The sequence below is a fragment of the Tetrao urogallus genome (assembly GCF_951394365.1).
Source record: "Tetrao urogallus genome assembly, chromosome: 1".
Classification (NCBI taxonomy): Eukaryota; Metazoa; Chordata; class Aves; order Galliformes; family Phasianidae; genus Tetrao; species Tetrao urogallus.
The window spans coordinates 76,571,914-76,595,302 of record NC_136813.1 but is presented as its reverse complement, the minus strand read 5'-3'; the positions used below and the strand labels follow the sequence as shown (position 1 = coordinate 76,595,302).

General features: G+C 41.5%; 1 protein-coding gene across 2 annotated transcripts in view; it reads right to left on the bottom strand.

The window, feature by feature from the left end:
• SMS (spermine synthase) overlaps positions 1 to 21,796 on the bottom strand; it is a gene marked incomplete at its 5' end in the record, with an annotated part of 44,034 nt that extends 22,238 nt beyond the window's left edge. Inside the window, 2 exons of one of the 2 annotated variants that reach the window (XM_079546008.1) lie at positions 6,167 to 6,287; positions 21,724 to 21,796. In XM_079546008.1, the coding sequence (XP_079402134.1) occupies positions 6,167 to 6,287; positions 21,724 to 21,772 (170 nt within the window). The remainder of the gene's footprint in view (positions 1 to 6,166; positions 6,288 to 21,723) is intronic. The other variant, XM_079546007.1, reaches the window with a different exon arrangement.
• Between the last annotated feature and the right edge of the window lie 1,593 nt (positions 21,797 to 23,389).

The window sequence follows — 23,389 nt, the reverse complement described above, 5'->3', positions numbered from 1 at the left end:
AGACTTCATGAATAGGTCTTGCCTAAAGAAAGATGTTTTTATACAGCACACCTGCCCAATTATCTGCACCTTTGCACCAAATTAATGATCTTCCCTACATTTCACCGATTGTCCACTAGATGTCTTCCTTACAAGTATTTTAGATTGGAGACTAGAAAACGCATACACTACAACGATCACTAAACTAAATCAGTGAAAAGCCATTAAGTATGTACTCTCCTGACACAGTCACCAGGAAATTATGCCTGCATAAATGATCCCAGTTGGTCCTGATGAAAGGATGTACAAAAAGTAACCAAGGAATAACACCTCATCTTGTTCTTCATGTTTTTTTCTACAGTTTGACAAAACTGCATCTAATTGAAACTGGATTTAAGAAAGGAGTGTCACATTCCTCTGTGTAGAAAAAATGGCACCCATTGACATTCATCAACACTTGCTGAGCACTGATGGAGATAAAACAGTGGATGCGAGCACAGTGAGGTGGTGGGTGGTGTGAGCAGAGTGAGGTAGTGATACTGCAAAGCCACCATTCACTGGGTCCAACAGTGAATTATTCTCACTAGGGCAACAGAGTACTGACAGCTCACGGGGACGCCTCTTCCAAGTTAGATGACAGATTGGAGTAGTGCAGTGGGCCAGTAATTCACGTACTGAGGGTCCAGCTGGTAATACCTGCTCTCAAACAGAAAACATATGTTGAAGTGAAAAAACTTTCAAAGAAATTGCTGAGAAGGGCATCAGGGTTCCAGCTGATGAAAAACTTAACATGATTAGCAGAGTGCACTTTCAGCCCAGAAGGCCAATGATATGTTGGGATATGTTGGGCTCCATCAGGCAAGGGGTGACCAGTAGGAGAAGGACTGAACTCGCAGACTAAGGTGAAACAAGGATATAGCAAGGGCTACTTTGCTTCTGCTTTCCTTCACTTGTCTAATGACCACAATGTGAACAAAGGTTTCCAGCAGCAGCTCTTATGATAACAGTAGAGGACAGGGTGTTATGGAACAACAATAATACAGTTTCAGTATCATATCTCTGAAATTACAGCAAAGATTACTTTACAATCTGACAAAATAGCTCCAAAAATTAAGGTTTTATCACAAGAATCCTCTTTCCTTCCTGTCTCAGAGAAAAAAAAAAAAATCCTAGTTTTCAAAGCTTGCTAGCACTTTCATAAAATGAACGAGGAAAAAACTCAAAAATAAGGAAGGATCCTCTCCTTTCCATTAGGGCACAAAACATACGAAATGCAGCCCTTGTTATAACAAGGTCCTAGCATCCCACCTGCACATATCTTGTACAGCAGTACCCAGGCTTTTTGTCCTTGCAAGGAAATGGATTATGATCACAGAAATACTTTTATTGAGCCTTCCAAATACTGCCTCTTGCCTGAGTTTTATTTTTCAGAACAGGGAACATCAGATGTTAAGAAATAATTGTTTGAAACCAGAAAAGGCTTTGGATGAACAACTGAACTTAAAAAGAACCAGCAGGAGAGATCAACATATTCTAAACCAATATGTTTACCCTGCCTTAGCTACATGATTGAAGAATAAGAAATACTGCAATCCTGCATATTCAACCTTACTTTTTTTTCCCTACAGATAAAAACTGGATAGACAGACAGGTCAGATAGGTACCTACAGCAGCCCTCTTCACTCCACCAAAGCTTTAATCTGCTGAATGACTAACCTTGAGCCTGGACATAATAGTAAAGTATATGAAGAATACCTTCCCAAAGAAATTGCCACCTGTCAAATTACCCATGAGGGGAGGAACAAGAACTTATTTATAATAGAAAATCCCAAAATATATCATCAACAGCAAAAATACTATCAAGACAACGACACACAGGAGAACACTTTTTTAAAATACTACTTATCTTAACTACAAATTACTTTAGAAACATTAACGAATTAAGCAACCACCGTCTTTTTCACTGTATGATTGTTTCTGTTCTCTTTTTTTCTTTTTTTAAACAAAGGAAGGAAATTAAAACAATGAAAACTATCATAGTTCTGAAGCGTTGCCGATTCCTAGCAGTTGCTTCCAACTGTTCTTCAGTCCATTTTCACACCCTAGGTAACTGAATAAAAAGCAACATTCTCATCTGGCACAGAGTTGAGAAATGCCCATCTTGCTCCTTTAAACGGTGCTGACTGCCACAGTAGTTAGCTAAACAATATGGTCAGGAAAAAGCATAGAAATACCTAACACTGAGAAGGGAGAGTTAACATATTCATCACAATCGTCTCAGTGACAAACAAAGCTTCAACTGGTTAAATCTTGCACTGTTGTGACAATGAACTCAAATACCCCGAGGATTACCTTTCTCCAAAAAAGAACTCAGAACAGAGAAGCTTAAGATGGATGCATGAATAGGGGAAAGTCACTGCCTTTGTAAAAGAGAGTCTTGTAGAAACACCGGCTCAGAATTACAGGTTTTGCGGGCTTTTAAAAGAGCTTTCAGGTGCAAAGGGACAAAAAGAGGGATCAGGGAAGTATTTGAGTAGATGATGTGGGTAAATTAGACTAAAGGACAAGAAACACTACAGCTGTGAGTACTATTCTGAGTGTGTGTACAAGTAGTGATGATATCAAAATACAGTATTGGCTCTTCAATGATCTTCTTACCCTGGTTTTATTTTATTATTATTTTTACATCTTAAGAAGTAACGGGCCGTATGAAGTACCATTTATATTCAGCAAGATAAAGACTTCACATTCATATCTTGAAAAAAACTTTCTAGTCTAAACCAGAGTGACACGGCGATGAAAGACACTTAAATGAAATCAAGCTACTTACAGGGCTCCCAAAAATATGCAGTTTCTACAAGCAATGCAAAAATATACCTCAGGAAAACAAAACTGCTGAGATCCCAAAACCTCCCAGAACTGTAGATGGCACATTACTATTTCCCAGTGCAGCATTTCCTTAAAGGGCTGGCCAAGAACAGAAAAACATTCACATCACTGTAAACACTGACCTGACTGGTTAAAGAGAGCGATTTCCTGAACAACTCCAGAGTGTGAATGTGTATTTCACTCAAGGTTTCATCTGACAAACCGATTAGTAAAATGCTTTCAAATGAGCTTCCCTCAATTAGTTTATTTTGAAGTTTGTTATGCCCTGCCCCTCTGGCTAAGAGTAACTCACAATGCTAACAGACCAGGTAGGGCCGACTCTGGCTTGCTAAACTTCAATGAAGGAGGTTCTGTTGCTTCAGTGATGCCAACAGGAAAGCAAGGCATAATCCTCAAATAAGCTCTCATTCATTTAACAGCAGTAGCCCTTCACAGAGCTGTTCACACAGTATTTTGTCAAAGACAAAAAGTTTTGCCAACAGCAGTGCCTGCATCTCAACAATCTGTAACAGGGCATGGTGCAGGCTATCAGCACAGGTATTGGACTGTAGGCATTCCTGAACAAAATAGTACTATCCAATATCAAACATACACTTTTCTTGGGGTTAATACCCAGCTTACATTGGTTGCACATTTGACTTGCTCAGTCATCTATGGATGATTAGAAAATGCATGTGCATGCACACCCTCGCATCACTTCCTCACAGTATGGTCATGCATCTTTCATGCTTGAGCAAACTAGTCAGCTCCCTGCCACTTGCCAGGGAAATTTTGTACCCTGCATCCTTACAGGAAGTCATATGCAAAAACCGCAGCTTCAGTCACATTATCTGCCCTTCATCAGCTTTTGTTCTGCTTTTCCACTATATACTACTTAATTTCAAGAAGGCCCTCACTTTGAAGGGAAAGAAGTCTGCATTCCCAGGCTACTTTCACACTAATTGTATCAGACAGCATTTTTCTATTTTAGTTCATTTTGAGTAGCATTAAAAACGTGCAATATTTTAAAGTCTTCAAAAAGCAGACAAAATTGCTAGCATTAAAATAGAGCCCATATTGATTTATAAATAGAATTGCACTAAGAATCACTTGAAATGTGAACAGTCTCTTCTTAATATTTAGCTCTTCCATCGTGGCGTTCTTCCTTCTTTCATTTCACTGTACTTACGATGACCTCCTGAACTGCTCCTCTTAGAAGAGCAGCATCCGTGCCATATTAGAATTTTCATTTGAGCATTTATTTAATAATTACAGGGTTGAGCAGCTCCACTTGCCAGTGTAACTCTGAGCTGACAACATTTGTATGCAGTTTAGCATTAACGTCGCTACAGTGGTTTACATACAGATCAAGATCGAAAACACTGACAGTTAACCACATTTCTGTTACGGAATAGGGAGAAGGGACAAATGCTACATTTACTGCTAAAACCAATATGCTGAATTAAGTGGTAGAGCAAGTCGGCCCATGCAAATCAAGAATGACAAAAAGTAATGCTGTAGGAGATAAACTTCTTACGTCTTACTTAAGGGTGCTCTAAATATCAAGATGTTCAGGTCCCCATTTGTCTTCCAAAACAGTGTTCTCTGGTATTTCTCATAGTGAGTTGAAAAGATTAATGCTGCTAGTCAAAGAGATGCCTGTTGTGTTACACTACTAAACAGAAGCAATAATCAACTAGTTGCATTCAGCCTGGAAGGCTCAAGGAGATGAACTCTTCTGAGAATAGGTACGCCCCATCCATGCTTACACTTAACTCCACTTGTCCTCTCCTTTTGAGTGAGGTTTCTCCTTCATCTCACCAACTGCCTCCTCAAAGCATCCAAAGCACCAGAGGCACTACAAGTCACTGGGGAAGAATTTTGTTATCATAAGGCTGACTGCATGTACTGCATACCCTGGAGCAAGGCATGAGGGAGAAGTAAGGCTACTTGATACAACTACATGACAGCAAAAGCAGCTCAAACCACAAAGCTTCAGTGATGCTGTCTTCTGGGAGTAGTCTCTGAAATAAGGAACCCTGCCAGCTCTTTCACAGACAAACTATTGGTCTAACCCAAGAGAATAAATTCAGGCACATGCAGCTCATGGACATGGATGTCTGAGACACTGCACTACCACCCAACTCTGTTACTTAACACAGTAAACAATACCAACAATACCAAGATATCTAGAACTAAGATACAGCATAACAGACCACTTTTTCCCCTGCTGGAAGGCCACTAGGCCCAGCACCCTATCCTTCATCTTATCACAGCAGTAGGAATACTGACAACTATCCTCCAGTGCAAAAATATTAGAAGATGTGTTTGGCAGCACAACTAAAAGCTGAATGACTGAACATGTACTGCTGCTGGCTGCACAGCTATCCATAGAGTGCTGAACAGGCTGGACATGTGGGCTTATAAAAATCTCAAAAATTCAACAAGGAGAAGTGTAAAGTCCTGACCTGAGTAGGAATAACCTCAGACACTAGCACATACTGGGAGACACCCAAGTGCTCCTCAGAAAAGGACTTAGGAGGCCTAATGGACAACCAATTTGAGTATACCCTTGCAGTCAGAAAGGGTAACAGTATCCTTGGCTGCAGTAGGGAAAACACCACCAGCAGTTCAAGAGCTTCAGTTCAAGTTCAAACTTCTCCCACTATTCCACTGTGACTGGTGAGGCAACACCTGCAGTGCAGGATCCAGCTCTTGGGCTCCTCAGTAGAAGACAATTACTGGAAAGAGCTTGACAGAGGGAACAAAGATGAAGAAATTGGAGTCTCTCTCCCATGAGAAGAAGTTGAGGGAGTTGGGACTGTTAATTCCAACAAAGAAGAGGCTTAGGGAGATCTCAATAACTATAAACACCTGAATGGAGGGTGCAGTGAAGATGAAGCCCTGACCTTTACAGCGGTGCTCAGTGCCAGGAGAGGAGGCAATTGGCACAAACTGGACTACAGGAGGTTCCCTCTGAACACTAGGGAGCACTTCTGTGTTGTACAGGCACCACAGAGCACTGGCACAGGCTGCCATGAGAGGCCGTGGAGTCTCCTGCTTGGAGATCAGCAGAAGCCACCTGGATGTGGTCCTGTGTACCCTGCACAAGCAGACAATGGACTAGTTCAACTGCTCTCATAACTATGTTAGAAGGTGGCACAATGTTCTCCACAGTATTCTGCATTGTTTTAGAGTAATTTCACACACAAAATGGGTGAAAGAAGTCTCCTCTACCTGCACCCTGTAACATCTAATAAAGGAAGAAAAATATTTCTAAGTGTAGACAGATGGGAAATAAAAAGGAAAATCCACTCACCTGCCATTTTTTTTGATGTAGGTTGCCAAATAGCCATGATCTTCCCAGTTATGAACTGTTTCTGTCATTCCCTGCTCTTGAAAAACAGGCTGTAGAGCTTTAAGAACGGCATTACAATCAGCTGCAAGGTAGAACAGACATGGAAATAATCATTGAGAATTTTCCAGTTAAATCAGGTTTTTTTGTTGTTGTTGTTTTGTTTCTTTTCTTTGTATTGACACTGAAAAGTTTTTGCTGGCAACACGGTACACAGCTATTCCCTTGAGTTCTGCTTGAGCAACTGCTTTCGAGTTCATAGTTGATCTCACAAAGACAGAGGAAAAACAGCACAAAACTACTATCATGCATTTCCCAATCCATACAGATATTTTCTAGTTCATGGAGATTCCACCAAAGTTTTTTTTTTTTTTTTTTAATCAGTCTTTATCCCTGCACAAAAAAAGTCTTAATCTACAATTCCCAGAATGAGTGGTTTTCCCTATGTCTATTATTACTGGTCAATTCCTGTATGCTAAGGCAATCCAAGTCTTATTCATGTAATTAGTTTTATTACTTAAAAAGCCCAACAACAACCACAACAACCTCCACAACCCACAATCCCACAAATAAACAGCAGCACTGAGAAGAAGCCTGGTAGTTAACTTACCCTGGCTTAAGGCAATAAAAGTAGATAGAGCAAGCTGTCCTACCTAAATAGTGATCATTTTCTCTTCCACTCCTTGAACCAACAGAAGCGAAGGAGAAAGATATTTTCAATGCACCACACAACTGACTCTCAGCACACAGTAATGTTAAATTAATGCTAATACAAATTAAAATAGAAGCAAAGATGCATTTACTCCCACCTTGACATGCGTCAAAACATACAATTTCCTTCCTGAAGAGTGATTGATAAAATTTCTGAACGCATGTTAGTCTGGGAACAGTAGGATGAGCAAGACAAATTTCAAAATTTACTTGATATTCAATGCTTGCTAAATTAAAGTATTTGAGATATGTCCTCTAAAGTGTACTTAGCTTACATCAGTGACTTAGAAGAGTTACTGAATGAAAAAAAATGATGAAAAACATAATTCGACAACTCACACCAGCCTTCCACTTAGTAAATGATTGACAGAATTGGTATTGTGAGGTGTTCTCACAGGAACGGTCAGGCTAATCTGATAGATTTGTCTCATCTAGCATAAGCAAGCAACCAGACAAATTGAAATCAGATTACTGCAACCAATGCATCTGTTATCCATGAAGACTACACTGTTCATTCCGTTTTTCATCAGACAGACAGAAACAGAGGCAAAAGCACCTTTAATTTTCCATCTGCATTCCATCCCACAAGCAGATTAAGAACCCAGGGAGAAATGTCATTTTCTCCAACACCTAGGGCAATACAGACTTACATGCACAATCTTCAAGACGCTATGAAAATAAATCCACTTGGAAGTAACTGAGGACTTTTTCAAAAGAAAGCCAATGCTTTATACATAAGTATTTCTTCAGTTAGAAGATGCTGATGTTAGAAGCAATGAGTTTGGTGCATGCATAAGATTTTTTTTTCTAAAGTCTTTTTTTTTTTTTTTTTTTTGGAAGTGCATAGGAATACTTGCTATAACTACTGTTTAAGCACTCAGTTCAAACAGATTTCCCAAAAACAAGCTGAGATCCACCAGCTGTTTGGAGTTGACTACAGAAGTTAATCAATGATCTGATAAAGCTACACCTATCAGAACTGAAATCAAGCTAGTGAGACTGTCACACCAGTAAGTGTGTCAGTGAGAAGCCACAGACAGCTGCAGTGAGGTGAGTATAATCATTTTGCTTCATATGTGCAAAAGACTCAGCCATTATAGCCATACAAAATGCAAATATCACAAAGATCAAAAATAACTGAGAAATAACTGGCTTAGCTACTTGCAGACTGTTTATAACTCAATGCTTCTAGCCCTGACATTGTCCCACCCAGCCCCAATTAAAGAACTATTCTAAGACAATTTGGTTTTATTCACAGCCCGCAACTGCATACATGCAGGCTGCTCAAGAACTAGTGCTTCCTATTTATTTCCATGAAAACTACAGATTCAAAGAGCACAACAGCACTGTTCAACAGATGGAATTCTCAGCTACAAAACACTGTTTTTCAACCTAGCCACCACCTTTTGCTATTCATTTTTGCTAGTGATGAACAAGAGCCTCCATGCTATGCTCGTAACAACCTGTAGCCACAGAGGTGACCTCCTGCCCCACCTCAGTGTGCTCACCTTCACTGAATGGTCTCCATAAACATTCAGCAAGCATCGGTGAGTATCAATGGGTGCCATTTTTTTTCTGCACAGAGAAATTCAAAGACACACCTTTGTCTCCATTACACTTCTGTGTGAGACGCCAATGTGTCAGATTGCTCCTCTGCTGCCTCACAGCCACAAAATGTAATGGGATATTGATGGGAAGGTTCAGTGCTTACAAGCCACAAACATTTGCTTCTGACATCATGGGCCAAGGCCACACAATGAGAGGAATTACTTTTGGATACCTTGGAAACAAGTATCACCTCCAAAAACCAACCAGCAATAGCTTCCAGCATGTTCCTGATGCATGCATGTTTCGAGCAAATGAAGAGAACTATACCAAATAAATTGCACAGTTTGTCTCATCTAGAATAAGCAAACAACCAGACAAATTGAAATCAGATTACTGCAACCTATGCATCTGTTATCCATGAAGACTACACTGTTAATTCCATTTTTCATCAGACAGACAGAAACAGAGGCAAAAGCACCTTTAATTTTCCATCTGCATTAAGTTCAGAGCAAGCCAATTCCCAATACCTTGCCAAGAACACTTATGAGAAGCAAAAAGGCCCAGCTTCTTACTGCTCATATTGCCTGACCTTTAATTTATATTCTGAGATATTTACCTCTTGTCTTTAATGTCTCACTCATTAACTCCCCATTAATTGTTAATTCTAATTAACAGAAAACAAGTATCATTAGAGAGCAATGAATAATTTAACTGCTAGCACAACTGTAACCCTCTGTCAGTCAGTAAGCAGACCCACTGATGATTTGTATCCTCACTGAGGGAGCATCTACAAGGTCTGCTATCATTATGAAGCTTTTTCTTCCCTACCCTACTGTGAAATGCACATGATTTGTACCATTACATTTTTGTACTTAATATTCAGCATCAGTCAGGTAAAAATCACAAGAACGCAACAAGCAAAGTGTCTGTTAAATAACTGTGGTTCCAGCAATAATAGATGAGACAGTCAAGCCAACATATTTTAGAACATAACCACAAAAGAAACAATCATAATTAGAGTTCCTAAATTGATCCTAGTTTTTGCAGCTTTGCATTGGGAAGGAGAGAGATGTTTCTCTCCCCTTGATCTCTTTTTTTTTTTTTTTTTCCTCCTTGTTCACCATTTGTTTTGCTTTCTGTTCTCCTTTATCATTTACAAAATCCATGTTCTTTAATGCTGTTCTGGTATGACACAGACAGTAACTTCAATATCATGCCATACCCTTCCAGGTCAGCAAATTAGCACAAAACCTCACACAGAACTAGTATGTGACTGACTCCTACACCACTTCACTTCTGCAACCCCTGCAAGACACTTAATACGCTGAAAAAGAGATCCTCTGGAAGAACTTGTGTTCAAACCCCATTCATCTTTCAGCAACCCCAAGGATTCCTGCAGGACATGCTTTGGCAGAGACCACAGGATAAGTCATCACATTTTTCTGCTCTATGAAGATACTAATCCCTCACAAGCTGCTCATCATTCTACAGCAGATTTCTTTGCTAAGCAGCCAGGCGTAACTTCTTCCTATTATGCGATTAACTTCATGAAGTTAGAATAACATGCTCTTTCATCGGGTCTCCTTTTGGTTGTACCACACAAGGTTTGCCTCGGAGGGCTAATTAATTAATCCACCAAAGTTGGGAGACTCCTTTTAAGGCATCAGCGGTTGTTTGAAGGCATCACAAAGCTTCAGGAATCTCAAGATCTCTCTCCCACTTGCCACCACCTCACTCCAAACTGAGATATGCTCTAACAAGTGTTAAATGAAAAAAGGACAATGGTAATAAAACCACTAGGAAGAGACTAAATTAACATCTCAATGCTGATTCCAAGTAGGTTGCCTTTTTTGCAAGTGTGCGTACTACTCAGCAACAAAGGAGGCAAATTCAGGTTACTAAGTACTGTTTTAAATAGTTGATATTTGCCAGAAGGAATGAAAAGACCCAGTATTTCAACTCTACAGAACAGAAACAAGAATACTGCATAGAAGATCTGGGAGATGCATAGTTCTCTAAAGAGTTAGTGACCAATCAGTTAAAGCCAGATGGTTTTGGCAACACAACACACTTCAAGAGATGTTGGAACAATCACAGACATTCCTCTGGAGTTTTATCAGACAGGAATTAACAGTCATCTGCAAACACGAGGGCAGCTCAAAGGCCCCACAAACTGTAAGCATCCAGGCTGTCCCTCATGTGTAATGCCAGCCAGTTTCAACCAGATACTCTAACACCAATCTCTGTGATCTGCTATAGGACAAGACTAGTTAAAAAAAAATATTATGTTTTAAGATCTCCTCATACCAGAGGACTTAAAGTCTTCGCAAGTTATGGGAACAGATTATATCTTGTTTAAGAATATTCACCTCATAATCCTGATTTTGAACCCTACAGGAAGTAGGGAACAAGAACATAACATCAGAGAAACAATAAATCATGTTAAAGCACTCTCACATGCTTCTGTATTTTTCCCTTGGTAGCTAAACTCTTAACAGAGAGGTGAAAAGAAATCAAATGAAATGAAATGCAATGCCTTAATTAAGAATGCATTGAGAATTAGCATACTATTAGCATATCCTGCATGTTCTACATAAGACTGCAGCCTCAATGGTTGGCACCTTGCTACTGTTCAGAGCCATGCAAACTCATCATTTGATATATTACATCATCGCACTGTGCAAGCCTGAAGTCCACATGTGGGCGCTCTACCTGAAAATTTCAGCTCTATAAAAAATTTCACTGGCCAAGCAAATGAACAGAGGCAAGGTAGGAGAATGACGAATACAGCACTGAGAGAAGCATGCAGCTTTTAGCCTGGTCAGGTCCCAACATCAGCTGAAGAGGACAGCAGACCAGCCAAGTGCACCACAGAGGAGCAAGGCCACCACCACTCACTGGAAGCCCAGGCACCAGGTTTAGAAGTTCTTCTCATTTCCATACAGGATCCAAGGCATTTTTTCAATGCCAATTGTTCCTCAGTTATGTTCCTTCACTCGAAGTTGAGTACAGAACTCAAAGAATTAAAGGGTAACTACAGCAAACAAAATACTCAGGTTTTAAAATCCAGAACTCACAAGGAACTTTAGGTTCCAGTGCTTGTATTTCAAAAGGCCATGGATTTGCTTTAGACCAAAACACAGAAATAAAACTTGTCAGTGACAACCCTTCCCTTATTTCTCATCTCACCCTCACACTACCAGGGCTCCTCCACCCTCAGCATGAGAATACAGAGCAGTGTGTTACTTGCAGACAGCTAGTTATTACTCACCATCCTTTGGTAGAGTATTTTTTCTTTAAATGTTTCACACTAATGAAACACACTATCCAGTGAAAGCTTTAGCTAGAGCTCAAATTAACAGCACTTGCCTAAAGTATTCCTTTATGACCTCATTCTTGAGATTAAAAACACTTTAACAGATACAAATGAAAAGCAATGTGCTTTACCAACAAGCATGTCTGGGAGTCCCCTGTCAGGAACACCTTCACAGGAAAAATCCTTCTGTTTCACATTTGCCAGCTTTGTGAGAGCAGAGCACACCAGGTAGCAGAAAGCTAGATTACAATCCCCCTCTTCAATTAATTTGCACCTGTGGGAATCAACCACACCATGAGAATTTATACACCGAAGTCAACAAAGTCATGCACAGCACTGGATGAGGTTTTAAAAAGGCAATTAGAGGTAAGCAGTCACCTGCTATTCACACTTCTACAAAAGAAAGATCAGTTTCAGCTTTCTCTATGCACTTGTTTGATTTCATTATTCTGCAGTACAGTAGGTTAAGAATAGAAGGTGGCTTTTTCCTAGCGAATTTTCATGGATCCTGTGCCCCACAACACAACCCCGAGTGCTTCATGCTATAAATAGTGACTACAGGCAAGTCAAGCTATACTGTGCTACAAAGCAATGCATGAACTTGCCAGTACCTCTACATAAGGACCAGAGTTGATATAAATCAAGTGCATCCAAGTGTCCTTTTGGGAATTGTTCATGAAGTCTACCAGAAATAAAGAGGAGCTCTTAAAGTACTGAAGGCTCCTAGCAAAATTCGCCCCTTACCCTTCCTCACAAGATACTATTCCATCAGTTCAGATTGCCAAGAGAAATACATGCAAAACACTTCCATGAGATTCTAAATCTCTCTCTAGATACCAGAAGCTTTTAATGCCATTTGTTGATTTTTCCTGGATCGCATTTTTCTCCCTCTTTACTTAGCTGAACATATTCCTCCTGCAATACTCAACTCTCCTATCTGCTAGATTTCTGTAGAAGTTAAAAGCAAGCTCTCTTCCTTTGCCACATACAATCCACAGTCACTTAACACCTTTTCCCTAAAGCATCCTATTGATTAGGGGCTCAACTCTAGATGTTCTCCTTCTGTTAACGAATGCCAACCTAGGACTGCAGTGCCAAACAGAGCACTCCTATTTTTCCTCATTTCTATATTCTTGCCTGTTCCATTACATTAGCAGTGTCATCTCATGCTCCAGAGACATATTTTAAGAGGTAACGTTAATGCAAAAAGGAGCAAGCAGGAAGGGTGAATTAGTACCTAACTAGTGATGTAACCACAAACCCTCGGGGCAAGACTGTATGTCACTTGAGGTCTGACTCTTCCCCCAAAAACCAAATCCACAGTTGTGCATGCACCCCTCCGTGGCACAGCCAGTCCAGCTAGCTACCTGAGAACTGAATATAAGAATCTCAATTAAATGAATCCAAAGCTCTCAGATGTGGAATAACTTAATTCAATTACACTAAAGAGTAGCAGTAATTCCAGAGAACACTCACATCCACATTATAGCATCTTAATGCTATTCAAGTAAGTCTATGCAACGTTTTAGCTTGTAACAAAGTCAGATTTAACATATCCTTACATTCTTCTGTCAGCAGCTGCTTATGGAGCAACTGTTTGTACAAAACTACCTGCCGGTGACCTACCTAGCTATAAACAAATCTGAGACAGTCAAAGGTCAGAACTCCACTAGAAGCTCTTGCCAGTGCCATAGTGACACAAGAGGGAGACGAGGAAAGAGTTCTACATACATACTATCAGTTCTTCTGTAATAATCTGATCACAGCAATGACAGAACACTTTAATGCAAAGCTAGCCACTAAACCAGTATGCTAACTGAATTCATTTTCGTGTTTGAATAAGCAAGCACCTGGATACATGAGGTTGCTAGCTGTACAGGCAAATCTCTTCAAGCACAAAGAGTCAGTTGCTGCAAGATGCATACTGAAACAACCAAAATAAAATACTTGCTATCAACTTAGAGCTGGCTCACACTTGATGACTAATTTAAAATTAGCTGTAGACATGAGCGCTTTTTTTTTTTAATTTTTTTTTTTTTTTTTTTTTTAACTGGGCTGCATATTAATTCCTACTGAGTCAACCCACAGGAGTACTTCCCCAAGTGACATAACTGTGACATTCAGAAGATCAGAGCCTCACTGAAGGCATTCTGCTTTTTAGAGCCACTCAGTGGTAAGGAAGGATAACTCCTATCAACCAGCTGAGGATGCAGCTATCTCAGGGATTGCTACAAGTACAGCCACACACTTGAGTAGAGGCTGTCTTATTAAACCATGGAGAACCACTGAAAGAAGGCTTAAAACATATCACTTATATGAAGCAATTGAGCCTTGCCACCTATCCCTACCCACTCACTTACATGATGTAAATCTGATAAAGTTGGAAGTAACACCATGTACACACATCTTCCTCTCCAGGAGAAGGTAATCATCCTCCACAAAAGCATCCCAGAAAATGCACACCCATGCAAAAAGAAAAGCACTCAAGCACAGCAGACACTGGTCTATAGCAGAACTTATTTATTATGGCCATCGTAAATAAAATAGAAGGCAAAAGTAAAGCTTTGCTGTAACAATGGCTGAGTACAGCAGAGCCAGCAAAGTCAAGGTTAAAATATTTGTAGCATGTCTGAATCTGAAACAACCTGAGGGGGAAAGAAGGAAGACAAAGAATAACCACTTTCCAGAACCTCCCTTGATCATCTTTGCATAAGCATTTGATTATCATCTCCGATGACAGAAAGGAGTTACTCAGCAAGTCAGGCATTGCAAACAAACCCCTCCTGGCTTATTCGCTACACCAGCTCGGGATTCCCACTTGCAGATTCACCAATGTCTAATAACTCACCACTGATGATACCTAACTACAATGCACTAAGGAAGTTTAAAGAGAATGCACAAGAAAACACACAGATGGCTTTCCCCTTGTTATATATCAGCAAAGCTGCCAGTAGCCTTCATTGCTGGGTACATTTTGAGGGGAATGTTTTCAACTAGCTACTGACTACCGTTTTTCAGCTAAGCAATGTGAGGCCTATAAGAGCAGTCCACTAGAAAGAAAGTAAATCTTAAGACACCAAATTCCCATAGCCCAGACAACCCTGCACCAAAAGTTACATCAGCACTGCTCCTATAGAAACAGGCAAAAGCAGGAAAGAACTTCTAGGTCACTACATCTTCCACAGACACACAGAGAGAACATGCAGATTTAAATAACATTACCAAACTCTCTTTCCAATTCACTTTGATATTGATAATTTCTTCCTGTATTTTCTCAAATTATAGACTTCAAAAGTTGTTTTGCTAAACCCGGAATCTAATTACAGCTAAGTGATGGTAAACAACTTCTTAATTGCAGATTTTCTGGAATGCTAAGCAACAGTTCATCAGAGGCCCTGCTGCTCTGTGGTGGCCATGGAAGAAATGTTTACAGGCCTTAAAAGCAGCATCTGACATTAGGAAAGTCACACTGCTCTTTTAATTATTAAACTAGCAAAAAAGCTTACGAAATAAAATCTTATCTTCCCTCTCATTACTTCATTTTGTAAGATTATGTTTTTTCCATTCTGTAGAAATTCACTGTTGTTCAATAGCAGAAACAATTATGCATGAGACACGAAACAGATTGTTTAGCCTCAGAGCCTAGACTCTTCCAAGACTTGCTTCTTGGTCAAACTGAATTCCGCATGAGAAGGCTGTTATTCGTTAAACTTTCTGTAACTCTGTATCCCAATAGATCTGGTCCTGGGGCATTTGCAAACCATTTTTCATACCTTAAGTCTGAGCACAGAGGTGCCATACTTCAGTACATACATGCTCTAAGACTTCCTTCATCTGACACAAAGCTCAAACCTTAATATCCACATGGGTGGTTTCAACAGGCTCCACTAGCTACATTTGTCTCTTCCAGTATCATGTAAACTAAAGTCCATCAACTGGTATACAAAGTCTGTTTGCATTTTAAACAATATTATCACTTGTTGAAACATCTGTAGCCCTTCCATCTAAAAAAATAAGAAAAAAAAAAAAGTAAGTGTACTTCATAATGGGAATTCTACACGCTCAAGCTCTCCAGCTTATTATCTACCACCTGGAACCCGACCATTTTCCAGAAATACATGAAGCAAGGTGACAGTAACTACTTGTCCTAAGTATTTTCCTATTCCAAGAATGAGAATTACAAGAAGGGAAAAAAACTTCACCGCATGGCTGCTATGCATAATGCATTTGTTATTTAAAAGGCACAGAAGCTTACCTCAAATAGAAATATTCATGTCAAAAGCAGCCCTCATTTCCTGTGTGAATTTGTACTGTGGCCTCAAACCAAGCCCTCAGGAGAACATCTCTCATGCTGTATCTTTCACCTTCACATGGGAGAGATGCTTCGTGCCCCAACAAGCAGCCATTAAATTCTTTACATCACGTGGGAGATTCAGATAACTATTTTCAGAATTCCTCTCAGAGAGCATTTTACTCTTTAGCACTGGAAACCAACAAATGTAGGGAATGGGTTTACAGCAACCCATGCTGCTAAAAATAGGAAGCTTCCATTCTTATGAAAAGGCCTCCTGATAGGGCAGCCTCACACTGCTAGGCAGGGCAGGCCCGTCCCTGGCTCCAGCCTGTAAGAACAAGAGGCTGCAGGCCTGCGGGGCACTGCTTGGAGCAGCACAACACACATGGGCTCATTCCTGACCTGGAGCTGTAAGCTGGCTGCAAATACACCTTCAACCAAGGTCAATAACGTAGTTGCAAGCCCCAGAAGGCATTTACTTGGGTCTTGTTTAACCTTGATCTGTGTGATCTTCATTCACACATGCACCATCAGCTAGGAGTCAGCAAGTTCTGATAACATAACATAAACCAACAAAGTAAAGAGATAAGCGTATCACTTGCATGTTATCACAGCAGTCAAATGCTTTGGCACTTCAGACAACCCTGTTCTTGCCAGAACTGGTCAAGATGAGCTACAGAGCCAAGAGATGCTGCTTCCCCCACAGTATGCTCAAACATTTCCTTCTAGCTAACTGCAGCCAGTCCCGGATCATAGAAGCAGGCACCTGCCTCATTAATGAAACAGAGCCCTAGCATCCCTAGTATATCAAACAACATCAACATTAGAAATAATATTAAAGTAACTATATATAGCCAAGCATTCACAAAAGATTCGCTGATGAGATTTTCACATATAAGCTTAGAAACTGTAAGCAAACATTTAGCATTAGTTTAACCCTTCCTTCTTCATACACAAGGCTCTGAAGCACCGTGGAAGAAACAACAACAACCCTGCAAGAGTTTCCAAGCTACCATCTCTTCCTGCTTTCTTCTATTTCAATACATCTTTGTGGGATCAGCCATGAATAAGCACTGGAATTGTTTGGTTCAGCAGGCAATCAACCAGCAGCTATATCAAGGTATCTTCCTATAGCAGACACCACACAATTCAGCACAGGCAGAGGAGCTTGCTACTCCTTTTTGAAGGGGGGTTGGGGGGGAAGGGGGTCTTGCCTCCCCAAAATACACTTTCTTTTTTTAATAAATTCAAGTCAGTCTTCGGTGATTCTATGATTCTATATCCCAGCTGTAAATACATTGTGAGGACATTTTAAATCTTTATACCCCTAAGCATATACTGAAGCATCACCTGAAAGCATTTCTTAATTGTTAAGAAGCACATCACAAGTCTGTAAGTTGTAGCACAGCCAGCAGTTAACAGCACCTTCTTACATTTTAAGGGATGCTTCAGCCAGGACAAGTTCACTTATTTCATGTAACTTGTAAAGCAGTTAGTGCCCTCACCACATCCTGTTTAAAAAAAATCCCTCAGAACTAAAACACATACACAGCTCCTCTTTTTGTTTGTGCTTTATCTGCACGCGGTACAATTCCCCAGCAAAACACAGATCAAAGAATACAGAGAAATTTCATAAGTCAAATCCAATACACACAGCACCAGTTAAGGTATGTGGAAAAAGAAAAGATAAGCAAAGAACTTACTTTTCAGTATATTGGCCACATCTATTAACATTTCAGACATGAAATGCTGCAGCTGTTATTTTTATGTGCCTTCCTATTGCTGACAGATTTCTCACATTTTTCCCCCCACATGCAATTACAGAATTGAACTGCAGACTCCGTGGACAGGAAAAAAGCCACTGCCAGAGAGCCTAAAAAAGGAAGCTCAGCCTACAAGAGGTCATACTCTCCTCTTTCCATCTCCATGAAAACACTTGTTCTGTTTTCCTCCACATGCACACACATTCACTTCCCCTTTTCCTTAGAAACACAAGTTCTGCCTTACCTGCACTACAGCCCTGGAATTCCCAGAGTGAATTCACGCAACAGTTTTATAAGAACTTTTTTCATTAAATGCATGAGCTCAAATAATCTCTGCTTCCCCCTCACACCAGCACACACCTATGTCCCACGCTGAATTTTACCAGCACATCTGTGCAGCTGCAAACTGTGCAGTTCCCCCAACAACCCTAAACAGTAACACATTTCAAGTTACTTTTCCAATGAGCTTTTACCTTTTCAAAGCAACTTTCTGAAGGGATAGCCAAGAACAAGTCTGAATGGAGTCTCAAATCTGAAATTCCTTGCTTCTGATGAACTAACCAGTCAATGGGATAGGAATGCTAACAGCCCAAAAGTCAGAAGCATGACTAAAGCCTCCACCACCCTAATTATAAAAGGAAAACGAACCGCTCCTTTTTCACAAACAAGGGTTTCATTAAAACACTACTCTTATATTTTAGGGTAAGGAACACCACACTGCCTGCCTGCAGAAGTCGTCCACTTATCAGCTCAAGGAGCCACAGGTAGGCAAGATACTTCTGCTCTACAGTTGCTACTTTAAACACCTCTTGAGGAGACCACCTCAAAGCCAGGTTGCCTTACTCAAAAGTTCAGACCTGCTTCTATCAAACAGCCTATTAAAATCTCATGAAGATTCATTATTAGAAATATTTTTATTAAGACAGAATAAAAGAGGCCCTTTTCTTCTGACTCTTTTACTAGTTCTGTACTACATTAACAGGCATTTGTAGTTTTCTTTCAACTTTACAGGAAATTGGCATGCTTAAGTTCATGTGACCCAAGCAACCCCATTCCCAAGGCAGTGCTCTTTCTTCTCCTGCACTTCCCCCACTCCCATCTGAAACCAACAAGAGAAATACCACGTTCTCCTTTTTAAACTTCCCTACCACCATGTTTTCATTCTGGTGTCACTCAATATCCCCAACAACTATCAATCTTACACTTAAAAAAAAAAAAAAGTGCCTACTACACAAATTATTCACTCAAGATACAGCATTCATTCTTCAGAACAAAAGCATACGTTCAGTATGAGCTACTGCCCAATACCTGGAGAGACTAAGCTACCTGAGGAAGATTTTGTAAAGAGTTTTAGCATACAACAACAACCAAAAAAAGCCAGCAGAAATCACCATCGGAACCTATACCATTTTGCAGCAAATAACTGAGTAAGTGAACAGGGACACTACAGCTAGATGAGGACGCTGGTCCATGTCTCTCCTGTACTGAGGATTCCACATTTGGAAACATTCCTCCAGCTGAGGCATCAGCAGAGAGTTAAGAGGCAGGATTATCTCCCTCACCCCCTTGGCCACACTTCCTTTGATGCAGCCCAGGATACTGCTGGTTTCTGGGTGCAAGGGCACATTGCTAGTTCGTGTCCAGCAGGACCACCAGGTCCTTCTTGGCATGGCTGTGTAAGCATTCACATATCAAAATCCTACCCAAAATCCATACAGAGCCACATACTGCAGACCCTCTCATTGACATCCAACCATACACTCCCTCCTTTATTCCCTCAGGGCCCTCATAAGACTGAGGATTAAAACAAGTTACGCTGAAAAGCATATTCAAATGGCTTCAATCATCATATATAACAATTCCAACACACCCTGAAGAAATAGACACCATGACCACGTACACTCACTGCAAGATTCATTATAATATAATACAAACTTACTACTGAAGAATACTTACTCTCATAGCCCAAAATCTTTGTGTTTCTGTGAGTTATAAAATCAAAAGCTGTAAGATCCACTAAAAGTAACCTGTCAAACTGAGGACAGGTAACATTTTGAGGTTTAAAGAGTGTGCACTTACCAAGAAGGTCAGACTCTGCTGAGATAATTCAGCTGAAATGTAATGATAACATATAAGCCTCAGAGGAGCAAGAAAAAAAAATGAGTGGATTTTCTAAATAATAACAGAACACTTCCAAGTTTTATTGTCCATGTAACTTACACAGAAAAAAAGTAATCAGTTGGCGATCTATGATTGGGCTTTGAACTTTAACTCCTTCAGCACCACTAAGTTTACCTTCATCACTTTTTCTTTATGGACAATTCTTTATGCTCTGGGCCACAAGCAATAGATGAGAGGAAAATGTCACATGAGCACAGGACAATAAGCTTCAGAGCAGTTATGGGTGAAGCTCTTCACTTCTTACTTAAGGTGTCTACCATGCTTAAACAAGCACAAGAGAGGGAAAAAAACGATTCTCCCCTCCTCTGGACCATACAGCAGTTCTTCTGCAGTTGGTCCGTCCTCCACTCCCATTCAGATACATTTAGGAACATTTGGATGTTGTGGAGAGGAATATGGTTGAGTGAGAACTATTGATGATAGGTGGATGGTTGGACTTGATGATCTTGTGGGTCTTTTACAACTTTGGTTGTTTCCGTGATCCATCTTAACTGGAGAGAGATGCAAATATTGTCTTCAAAGATAAATGGAAATGAAGGAGAAAGCATTGTCTGTTTTCAGATAAGTTTAAGAAGACACTATGATAGTGGTTTTAACTAATATTGCAGCTTCCATACCACAGAGCAGGGAAATTTACCTCTAGCTTATTTTCCACACACCTAGTCCTGCTCCTCCCCCCACCACTCCTGACTGTTATGCAGACACCAGCACTGATACTATGCATTGAAGTTCAGGAAACCATAAAGGCAAAGAGGTCACTGAGTCAAGAGCAGGAGAAAAAGGGAGCAGGAGGGTCCACAAAAGCAGGTTTTAGAGCTACTTAGTTTCTTGGTTTTGTCAAAATCAAGCAAGGGCAAGATGCAAGGACAACAGCAGGACTATATACTGTATCTTTTTCAGTGTCAGGTCACTATCAGTGCTGAAACCACGCTATAAAACCTCACTATGAAACAGACTGAAAGACTTCTGCCACGAAATACATCAGAGCATTCTAATGAATCAGAGCCATTAGAATCTCATCCCCTCCCTGCTCTTGGCTCTCAGTATCTCACCGAAGCACAAATGCTGCAAAGCCACCAAGGGCACAGCATGCAACAAAGCCCTTGGGATGAGAGGAAACCTCCCTCCTCCCCCAAGATACTGATACATCCCTCGTGTAGATGCGGATAACTGCCCTCGTTCCCGCCTCCCTGCGGGAGTTACGAGGAAGGGCCACGCGCAGTGCGGCAGGCCCGGCTCGGCACCCGGTGCTCGGTCACCCATCTCAGCTCTCCCCCACATTTTACCCATTTTGGCCATAGAGAAACGCGGTGGCTCCCCTCCGTTTGTCGGCTCGAACGTGCCCTCTACAGATAGCTCCGGAGCAGGGCTTCGTAGAACCCGAGAGCTCACCTCAAGCCGCGTTTTATTATCAATTCCTTCACCCTACGGCTTCGCAGCGGCTCCAGAGGGGCCCGCTTCGCCTCGCCACCTCCGCCTCCCTCCAGCGGGCCCTACGCGCAGCGAGCAGGCGGCCCGAGGGCACCTGCACCGCACGCGGCCCTACCGCAGGCCCGCTGGGGCAGGAAGAGGCCGCGCTGAGCCCACTGCGAGATAAGGCCGCAGAGTGCTTGCACAGGGCCGAGCGCCAAGGAGGGGACCCGACCCCCAGGGGCGAAGGGCGGGGGGAAAGGCTGAAGCTCGGGGAGAGGCCTCGCCGCGCCGTTACCTGTGGTGCCGAGCATGAAGTCCAGGGTGCTGTGCCGCGCTGCTGCCATAGTGAGGTAGAGCCCTGTGCCATGCCTGGAGAAGGCGGCGGCGGCGCGCAGAGTGCGGCGGGCAGCCTATATGTGCGCGGGGCTGCGGCGGCGCCGCGGGGGTGGGAGCGAGCCGGGCCGGGCGGGGCTGTAATGGCGGCGGGGCGGGGCCGCGATGGCGGAGCGGCGGTTGGCGACCCCTCGGCTCAGGGACGGGGCGGGGGGTTGGTCGAGGGGGAGGGTGGCGTGGGGGCGGCGAGATGGCGGCCGCCGCTGGGGAGCCGGGGGGGGGGGGGGAAGGAGAAGAAAAAGGCGGGAGATGGCGGCGGAGGGTGCTCCCTCAGGCGGCTCCTGCCCGCACCGTGCGGCTAAAATAAAGAAATACAACCCGTTTCTTTTAAGATTCAGTCCCCCGTAACGAAATTCCTGGACGGTCTCCTAGCGCCGGGGCCACGGAGCAGCCTCCAGCAGCAAGGGCAGCCCCAGCGTTGGGGCCACCGATCCGCTCCTCACCCCTGCCCTCACCGAACAGAGAGGTTGCTACCTTCCCATAGCTTCGCTAGCGCTGGAGAATCTCACAAACCTTTTATTTAAAGTCTTTAACGAAGGATAACTAGAATTGCTTGCGGAAACCACAAATGATAGGAGCCATATGTAATTACAAACCCAGCAACGTCCCACCCAGAAGCGGTTAGTAATAGGATCAATGATTAATGTTGTCAGGCACTGCGAATGTTACAGCTTTGGACTCCTTTCTTGCAGAAATCTGCAAAAACGAGATCTAAATGTGAACAGTACGACAGTATCAGTGATTTCCTGGCATTCTGCAGCTTAAAGAATAAAAAGTTTTACAAGAAATAAAAAGGATTTACAAGAAATCACTTTTACATAAGCTAATGTATCACAGTCATTATTTCTATAAGTTGCGGTAACATTTTTTTTTGTTGCAAGCTTTCATTGCCTGCGTTTTAAGCTCTGCAATTCCACAGATCTGGAGTAAAGCAAAAACGTTCCCTGGAGACATGTATCAAAAAAGCCAGAGATGTCTGCAGGTTTGCAGCAATTTCATTTTTGTCAGCTGGTGTTGATTTGACTCTGCCAATCCATGAGAGACCTGTTAAAAAAAACTAGTTAGCCAAAGTATGGGGTTCTGCAAATTCCTGTTAAACGTATTTGATCCAGTCCTGCATGTTATACAGGGGACTGCACCAGTCCTGATTCCCCATATGCAAGGAATTGGGTGTGCACATTGCTGTTTCACCAAGAGTTTTGCTTTTTCTTAGTGCTGTGCCCTCAGAGAAAAAATAAATAAATAAATAACCGAATAAATAAATAAATAAATAAATAAATAAATAAATGAAAGAAAGAATGAATGAATGAATAAAAAATTCATTGCTTCCTTGCCACTATCTCTGGTCTCTCTACTTTTTTTTTTTTTTTTTTTTTTTTTTTTTTTTTTTTCAGGTATAAAGCTGCCACAGGACAGCCAGGAAAATTCCCGTATTTCATGATCTCTGATGTCTCTCACCTTTGCAACAGTAGCAGTCATTTCAGTTATTACATACAGGAGCTTACTGTCTTAGACTTCAGTGCAACAAGGAAATAACCAATGCCTTTTGTTTAGCTGAAGCAATTACA